Source organism: Clavelina lepadiformis, chromosome 4 (assembly GCF_947623445.1).
Source record: "Clavelina lepadiformis chromosome 4, kaClaLepa1.1, whole genome shotgun sequence".
Taxonomy (NCBI): domain Eukaryota; kingdom Metazoa; phylum Chordata; class Ascidiacea; order Aplousobranchia; family Clavelinidae; genus Clavelina; species Clavelina lepadiformis.
In genome coordinates this window covers 2307373-2317081 of record NC_135243.1, presented here as the reverse complement: position 1 = coordinate 2317081, position 9709 = coordinate 2307373, and the positions used below count along the sequence as shown (strand labels likewise).

At 37.7% G+C, this 9709-nt stretch overlaps 1 protein-coding gene and 1 long non-coding RNA gene across 2 annotated transcripts in view; both read right to left on the bottom strand.

The window, feature by feature from the left end:
- Window positions 1–9709, bottom strand: part of LOC143453429 (uncharacterized) — a 195784-nt gene that overhangs the window by 137436 nt on the left and 48639 nt on the right. The gene's annotated exons all lie outside the window — the stretch shown is intronic.
- LOC143451659 (uncharacterized) lies at window positions 186–2720 on the bottom strand. Its single transcript, XM_076952362.1, has 4 exons — window positions 2625–2720; window positions 1987–2172; window positions 1241–1400; window positions 186–958 (listed from the first exon to the last, which is right to left on the bottom strand). Exons 1-4 carry the CDS (start codon window positions 2718–2720, stop codon window positions 903–905), a joined length of 498 nt encoding a protein of 165 aa, XP_076808477.1. The 3' UTR covers window positions 186–902.

Here is a 9709-nt window from a genome sequence, read left to right as displayed (position 1 = left end):
CTCATTTCCACGTAACCGTCAAGCTAGACAGGCATTGTGACGAATCCGGAACTGAAAGACCAGAACAATTACCTTCCCACCAATTGCACTCGTTCATTTTGCATGAAACGGTTGCTCCGACGCTCCATCCAGCGGAAAACGAATGGTAGGAGCACAGTGTATTACTTTGTGGCATCATCCCTGCTTAATACCATGTACTAACTAAATGCCTTTCATGTAAGTTGTTACGTCACTGTATTACAAAACCACCAATGAAAAGCTTCGATGACGTCACACCTTGCCAACATAGCAAACGCCGTTACACGTCACAGGCAAGTAATTACAAGGCGAGAAAGCAAAGTAGAAAATGCTAAAATAACAATGCAGTGTGGTAGTGGATTAGATTCAATGATACTATATTAGCGGTCATATGCACATAGAAACATTATTAACAACCATAACATCATGTTACCAATCATCAATAGTTTGAACATAACCGACAAAGCCAATGATTTGGTTAAGAATTTAGTTGTTTGTTGGTTGGTGATTATGAAATTGGCAATGACAAAGGAAAAAAAATTTTACTTGGAAAATCCAATAAAAATATGCAAACATACAAGGTAAGAAGGCAATGCTAGGAAGAGAATGAGGAAAGACAAAATCTAGAAATGAATACAAGTCACAATCTATAAACAAAAGAAATCAACTCAACTCCCAAAGTCTGAAAAACAAGATTCATTTCCTCAAAAATGATGCAATCTTTGACTTTGTTGCTCCACCAAATGAGCAATACACATAAAGTATTGTCACGCTTGACCTGATCTTAGTTGGACAAGTTGTGACAATTTGATTTCAACATTCAGAGTAAAAAGTTAAAAATGTAAGAATCATATTGCGATGATGCCATAGTTCTTCCATAGAAATCAAACGCTGGGAGAATATGGTGGAGGGGCAGGTTGTTCTGTGTACGGCGGTGGGACTGAAATATACAAATCAAATTGAATCATAGAAACACTGAGCCAACTCTCTTGCCCAACAGCTTAAGATAATTAGATTCAAAGAACAGCTTAAGATAATTGGAAAGTAAATCATACTCAAAATGTACCATATTTGTCACACAAATAAATAAGAATCATAAACTTTAGAACTCCAGTGAAAACCTGTAAATTCAACTTAAAGTATCACGTTAAGCCTTGACTTTGGGTAGAAGGAATATCACAATTCAGAATTCATTTTCATGGGATTGAACCCAAAATATTACCTGGTGGTTGGACGTTGGAGACTGCATTCATGCCGTCCACGTATGCTCGTACCAGCATCTGCGCCAATTGTTGTCGTTCCGCTTGATTGACACCTTCAATATAAGTGACCATCGCTCGAATTGGGCATTCAAAGTCATTTGAGTTCATCGCTCTATAAATCTGTGATGGAATAAATGTGCAAATTAAAGCAAAGCAGAATTCCATAAAAAATAGTGAACTCCAATCGTCGAAACTGAGAAGTTGAAACAAATGCTCAGAGTTGACTTGACACGCACCAAATATAATCATAACTGTATCCCACACATTATCACTTCCGCTTTCAATTATGTCTCAATAAAGACAAGAGTCAAGGAGTCAAAAGCAAAATAAAAAGCAGAAATAACAAAGAAATCAAAAAATCTTGTTTTAGTTTGTTGTCTGCATATTTTAATTTCAAATCCTGCTTTAGCAGAAATATATGGTTGGTTGCTTCCTACATTAAACATCCGACATGTGGCGTCCACACAAAGTAAACTTACCAGTAACCTTGAAAAGTAAAAGAAATATTTCCAAAACCAGCACCATTTTTACAAGTGAATTTTTTGCAAGGAACTGGTGTTTTAATTAAGTACAAACACCAGCATGATCTTAATTATTTCAAACCGCATTGTAAAGATCAAAATTCGGAGTGCTTAGTTACGTTTGAACGAATTTTGATTTCCATAACTCCATTAAAAACTAATGTTGGAAGAAATATCAGACTTACACAGTAAGGCGGTCCGCACAGCAGCATACACGGAAAGCATCCTATCCACACGAGGGGGTTGTAACACTCATTGAAGCGTTGGCGAAAGTTTGTGATGCCAAAATTGGAGCCCTCCGCAGAGTAGGAGCCGGAAGATTGCGCAAATCTTGTCTTGTACCAAGCCTTTAGAGCTGGTCCAACCTTGACCTATGCACGTCGGTAAATATTTATGAATGGCACAGATATCCAACAATGACCAACACTGTGATACTGATATATCATTAAGCAAGTTTGACAATTATCAATGCACTATGCACTATCCAGGTGCCACAGCCTTTGAAACGATCACTGTAACTAATTTTCAGTGTTTTAAACGAGACCGTATAGAAACTGAATTGTTATGTAACGTGCAAAAAGACGATTAAATAAAGTGACAAAAAAATATTAGCAATTAAATAAAAAAAATTAATGTAAAAAAATTTTTTTCGTGGCATCTTCTTTAGGTTTGACAAGTAACGGTTTGTTTGCGAAGAGATGCGATACAGAGAAAATTTGTGTTCCAGGTGGGAGATCCATGCTTCGGGATTGAATTTCCAAAAGGTAGAAAGCTTGACGTGTGAAAACAAATCGTTTTGCGAGGTATTGTCCTGTGTCCGCACACTTGTCAGTAATCTATTGTCAGCACCCAGACCAGAGGTTCCAGCCGCCTCATTGCTGGGGGGATCTGACGATTGTTCTCCGTTTTCGCTCGACATGGTCGTATCCTGAATTGACTCGTCGGGCCGCGGGGTTAATCGTGTGCTAACGTGGTACTTTGACTTAGTTTTGCCTGGTATTGAAGTAACTTTTCGTTGTGTCGGCAACGGTTTTGACATTTATCAGAACCGATAAAAATTTCGACGACACCACGAAAAACATTTCGGTCCCAAGAGAACCCGAAGAAAAATATTTCAACAAAAACTTTTATTTCATACTACAGCGCGATGTGAAAATGATAGCCTAAGCTAGGTGAGCATGCATTCCAAGCTGATGAGCGTGCATTACAAACTAGGGTTTCAGCTAGTTGTAAAAAAAACATGCAAAATCCACTTACCAGTGAAGAATGGCTGTAAGGATTGAAACACGTCGGGTCAACGTCGGGGTCACCAAAATGCAGAGGTCTTGCACTGCTTGTCAGTCTTAACTTGTGATTTCGGACTTAATTTACCTGCCGAATTAATGATCTGACTCCATGGTTGCGTGCGGTTAGAATCCCTAACCTTTTACTAGCCGAAAGCTCTTACGTTATTACAGATACAGTTTATCATAAACGATCCTTTATTGTAGGAACTGTACAAATTCCGAATATGACACAATCACAAACTTAGCATTCACCATTTAAAACAAGTCTAACGAATTACAATTAACGCGAATAACGTAAAACGTTCGTACGATTCTGTATCTCTGTCTGAGCGGTTACTCGCACAGAAGTTTGAGCTTATAACAGCGTGGAGCGGTGTGAACGGAAATATTCGACACAAAATACACGAACATTTCAAAACGTGCGAACGATAAACACAAAGCGTTGGCAATGGGAATTACATTCAGTTAAAACTAGGATGTTATGAAATCACCTGGTTACGTACTAAACGGCGTTTTCACATAAAGTTATTTAGAGCAAGTTTCCAAATATTAGACGACAATTGCAGTTTTGACAATAAACAATATTTCAATAATTAACTGGCGAATACGTTCCCACGAATGATATAATGGCATTAAAAATGCCTCCCAGGCCACTACAGTGTCATAAAGATAATTAATCTGCCATTGAACCATTGACATATTTTTTCCATGTCGAGCCCAGGGCAACATCGCCATGAGCATATAAACGTTTAAATAATATTTGTAAATGTTGTAAATGTTCTTCTTGATGACGATATAAAAATAAGACGTCATTAAGGTATAAGAAACAAAAATTTACATCTCTCGTAATTGAATCCATAAAACATTCAAAGCTTTGAACAGAAGCTGAAAGCCGACTTTGCTTTATCTTCGGAGGCAATGGGGATTTGAAAGAATGCTTTTAATAAGTCACACTTGGAAAAGATTGTTGCATCGTGTAACTCACTCGTGAAATCTCGCAAATTGGAAATTTGTAACGGTCAGATTTGGGGTTCCACGACATATGGCCGCGGGAAAGTGACCGCGAACAAACTCACCGGGGTCAACTGAACGTGACGTAAATTGACCGCAAACAAACTGACTGTGATGTAAATTGACCGCGAACAAACTAACCAGGAACAGACTGACCGGAATGAAAATTGACCGGGAGGTAAATTGACCGTGCAAGTGCTGAATTATTGTGTTTAAGTTGATGGTAGTATATGATATGTAAATATTTGTTTGTAACTATTTCCTTTGTTTTTAACAAAATGTTTTTTTATTTCAATACACATTGAAACATTTATTGAAATTAACAGAAATAGTTCCGGAAATACGAGTAACAACATTAAAACACGTTCACTGCAAAACACATATGACACTACATAATAAGGGCACTAAAATTTACACAAAATGTTATTTGACAAATATTTGCTGGTGTGGACGTATCGTTAGCGTTGCCAGCGCGTTCCTTGACGACCGTAAGTAGTTTGGCCACTTGAACATATCTCTCTTCTTGTAGGTGACTGTGTTCGTGCAACTCTTTCGTGACTAAGCCATCTACAGTATGGAGACGTGCCTTACAAACAATTACCTTGTGGTAATTACTGCATCTCCAGAATGCAGTTTTCCCGTCTGAACTTTGTCCACCTCTCCAGAAAATGTAATGGTTGTAAACTAATTTTTTCTTACCTCTTTGTGAGATTACTTCTGCCATTTTCAGACCTTAAAAATCAGTTTTATTCTAAAAGTGTCGGCATCTAGTCTGCAAAAGTATCTCAATTTAGTATCTCAATCACGTGGCTATAGGCATTACACCGGGTTTACTGGCAACTCACTTAAACAACACAAAGTCGTAAATGTACAAAACAAGATCACTTGATTCCTGTCTGTTCAATCTGCTGATTCTGCTCATCTGCTGTCTCACTCTCCAGTCTCCACCTGCTGGGCTTCTCCAACTCTTTTTGCAATTTACAATTATTAGTAAAACCATAACCAAGACTTAAAACTAGGAGAGTCCTGACTCCTGACGTACAGCTTCAATCTGACAATTTACTTAACTAAAGTGTCCATTGTTATTGCAATGAGTCCATTGTTACAACATCAGATAGTCTACAACGCATTGTTTCATAATCTCATCAAACAACTCGTCTAGACTGGGAAAATGCATGTAACAATAAGAAATCCATGAATATGGGTCACCGTACAAGGGGCCAAAAAACTCTACGAGTGGCAACCTTGACTGCAATACACATACTGGATAGTGACTAGATAGCGACTAGATAGTGAATTAGAATTTTGACCTTTTGACGGCCAATCTGTCGCCGGTTAATTTGATCGCCGGCCAATTTATCGACGGTTAATTTCATCGCCGGCCAGTTTACGTCACGGTTAATTTGATCGCTGGCCAATTTGTTGCCGGTCAGTTGTCCACAACCAGTTGTCGCCGGCGAGTTTGTTCACGGCCATATGTCGTGATCCCCAGATTTGGTGACAAGGTTGAGATTACGAAAATCACCTACAATTCTCACACCACCGTTTGATTTTTTTACCAAGTGCATGGGACTAGACTATGTGGAGTTGCTGGGTTCAATGATGCCTTGGTTGATCATTTTAACAAGTTCTTCTTTAGCTGCGCGACGTTTTTCGAAAGATAAACGCCTCGCAGGAGAATGGAATGGAGGTCCAGTCGTCTCGATTTTATGCTGAACCTTGTGCTTAATTACTCGCGAACGCAAAGAAGCATCAAAAGTTCCTGGTAAATGCCGCGAAATTCTGCCAAACTCTTATCAGATGGTGCGCTAAGCGCTTGTGCTAAAAACGATGAACTTTCTCTGTCGTCGAAAGTACTTCGCCTGTCCTCGTCAACCAACAAACTAAAACGCTTCAAGAAATCCGCACCGAGAATCGGATGAGGGATGTCCGTTGAAGCGAAAGTAAATTGGAACTTGCAAGTACTCTCATGAAGACAGACGTCAATGGATTTGTAACCGTAAGCCTGGATGGGACTATTATTTAAGGTGGAAAAAATCAAGTTTTTTGGGTATTATCAAAAGAAGTAAGAGACAAAGGGAACAAACTAAACTAACAACCTGGAAAAGTTGTTAGTCACAATTATTGTAACAAAGTTAATTCAATTGGTAACAAGTTAATATCCAACCAAGGAAAAGCGTTGAAAATATCTTTACAACCAGATTCAAGTTCTGCCGACCAGCAGCAAATAATTAATTAATGGAGAAAATTCGAGAACCAAACTTACATCGCCAACATGGCAGAAAACCTGCACTATCAGCTGGATTTAAAACTGTGAAACGATTTAAAAACTTTAAAGCTTTAAATGTTCTTACGTTTTAATGTTCTTTAATCCTGTCATGTCTCCAATGAAATAACGGAGATTTATTTACCAAATTGCCTGGACCCAAAAACACAAAATAAAGGAACGGACCGGTTTTAAAACGTGGCTACTTCAAGCCGTGCTTCCACTCCAATGAAAAACGCAGCAACGAGACTGAAAGACACACTATAAATTGAATTACGTCATAATTACGTTGGCGCGTGCACTTTAAAGGTGATTGTCCATAAACATAAATTATTTAAGCTGAGTGGCAATTTCGCGGCTAGAATTTTACTTTATGTTAACAGAGTTAACTGTTTAATGTTAAAACCTAAGAATAGGACACAATAGGTTGATAGGGTAAGTAGAAACAGTAAGTAAGCAAGTACCTAAACTACAATAACTATAAAAATGAATTCTGCCATAGTGTTATTCCAACGTTTAAAGCAACTGGCCTCATGCAGCTTGAATTTTCTGGCCTATGCCATGCCCAGGATTCCCTTGTCAGTTCCTTCTTTAAAATTCCTATACTCCTAGGTTATGACGTAAACGAAGAGTGATCTTTGTGAAAACTTTTTGCGCTGATGTTAAAGGAAACGGAGTTTAACGGTCGAAAGTGTCCAATCTTTAGCTTTATAAATCATGATGCTTTCAATATTGTCAGTAGTGTGCCGAGTTTTTCAGCAAGTATAGCTTATATTAATATACTGAAGATATCTGTTTGATAGTTTTCTGTACAGCTTTTTCCAACCCGATGGAACTGAGTCTTATATTTGCGTAAATTTGAGGTTGAAATTGAATTACTCAAACAGATGATAAGAATTTGGAAAATCGACTCTTTTGTGTCAAACTTTCGAGCTTTATGGAATTTGTTTTGCGCATTGAAATCAAGGTCAACAAGAAAGCTTAACATGTCGTTGCATAATGAAGTTTTTACATGTAAAATTGTCACTTGAACAATACTTTCATATTTTGACAGTGATGCTGATTGTACGGTTGAGTCGATGCTGAATAACAGTTTCGATTCAAAAACATGGTTAACCTTCAGAGTGCAGCCAACTTATATCTTGCTTTGTATTTTACTATTCACTGGCTTAACACGGTCCAGCCATCATCAGCTCAGCTATCATCTAATTTTTTTGGTGAACAGTTCTAAATTCGGGCGATACTTAGTAAAAAAACATATAAAATGTGTGAAAATCGGAACTCGCACAGAGGCTAGCTTAGTCATTTGCTACGCTTTAGTCATTTTCCTTTAACTTTTCGTTTTCCTCCTTAATTTACATTCTTGCGTTGATTACTTTTCTTTATATGCCTTTGCGTCTCCGACTTTGTTGAATACCAAGAACCTTAATTTACATTACGCTTGTCAGTTTGTAAAGAAAAATGTTTTATCAGTTTTTGATTTGTGGGCTGTTCTAACGAGCACGCGCAGTACTGAGGTGTACTCGCAACCTTCAACCACAAGTGAAGTCAGATATAGCCCATTATTTGGGGCATCTTTATCTCTCAACAACTCAGACGGCCACATGTTCAATATCCAAACTCTGCTGACTGCTCTAGCCACTGGTCAGGCTACTGCTATTTTTCTGTTAAATCAAAACCATAATTGAATTTAAATTCATGACGTCACAATGAGGAGATAGAATTTGGCACCAGCGTACACTGTTATACTACTCGTAACAATATAAAATATCGAACCACTTAAGTCTACTAGAAAGTTTCTCCTATTTCTAATTTACAAATTTGCAAATTTAAAATATGTTTTTTTGGCGTTCTAATTTTGAGTGCTTACCGAGGAAGAACTGTCAGTGTTCTAGAAAAGTCATGAGAAGCCTGAACTTTCAGTTTACGTCAAAAGTACAATAGACCCAAGAAAGTTTAGTGAGCCCGTCGACGAGTCTCATGCGTTCCAGATTGGGAAGTTTGCTAAGTGCGTGGGAGATAATAATTAATTGCTCATTTATTGTCTATTGGCCATATTTCTCCCTGCTGCAAAGTTGGTATATGATACGTCGGCGAATGTTGATTTCTGGTGCAAAATTGCCGTTTTGACTTATATTCCATGGAGACCCTTTCTGAGTTACCGGTGCCAGTCTTTTTGGGTGGCAAGATCTTTTCGATCGCCTATAGGCCTACTTAACAATGGAAATTATCGACACGCTTTGATTCTTTTTTAAATTACAAACGTACTGAGCGTTGGATTGTGATGATTTTGCTCAGGGAAGTTGCACATGAATTCTTTTACGAGATAAAAAATTTGAAAATATTTTGCCTAGTCCTTATTTTACAGCGGTTTGAATCCTTCGCACTTGGCTTGTCCAATATGACATCTAGATACGTGGACAGCGAAGAATATGACGTAAAATGCGTAAGAACTTGCGTGTAATTTGCGACGCGTTACACAAGCTAATTCATGTCAAGAAAAGTTTAAAAGAATCAACTAGAAGTAAATACAAAACGAATTATTACATTCAAACATTTACTGTAATAAAATTCAGTGTGTACACCGACGCTGCGTAAACCGATTTTTACATAATGAAGTAATCAATCACCAATGCAATAAACAATTAATAGTCCAAAGTTTAACCATTTAAAATCATTTAAAAGCTCGTTCATCGTGTTGATATAAAAGAATGCGTGTCGATTTATTTTTGGTCGGACGACAGACAATTAGAGTCTAATTAACGCTTTGAACTTCCTTCGGTGACTATATTGTTCAGTTTTTTACGTAAACTTATGCCCCTCCGCTCCCCTTCATAACAATGCCACAAAGCCTGAAAATTGCTCGTAACGAATCTCATGGTTGCAAAATGAAACAGCCACGGCTACATTACGAAGATGTTTTGTATAAACAATCGCACGCAATTCAAGCATTACAGTGGAATGTGTAATTTCTTCGTCGTTCTTTATGGAACGCCAACGCCGCAAAAATAGCAAAGTGTTAAATTGAATCGCAAGTATGCAATTTATGTATTGTTTTCATAATTTGATTGGAAGGTTTTCAAACGTAACTTTATAGATTCAAATCACGAAACAACAAGCCAAACGTCAAAACCGGCATTCAAACGGTCTTTTCTGTGATTGCTGTTGCACGATTCATATGCCAATTTTCAAAATGGTTTCGCAACATTTACAATTACACCACAGTTTTATAAACTTGACTTTTCAAATCAAACCACGACATTTTAAGTCAGATATAACAACTGCAAAGCAAACTGGCTGTTGGCAAGTTACAATGCCTAATGGCAAATGGTATTTTCTTTAATC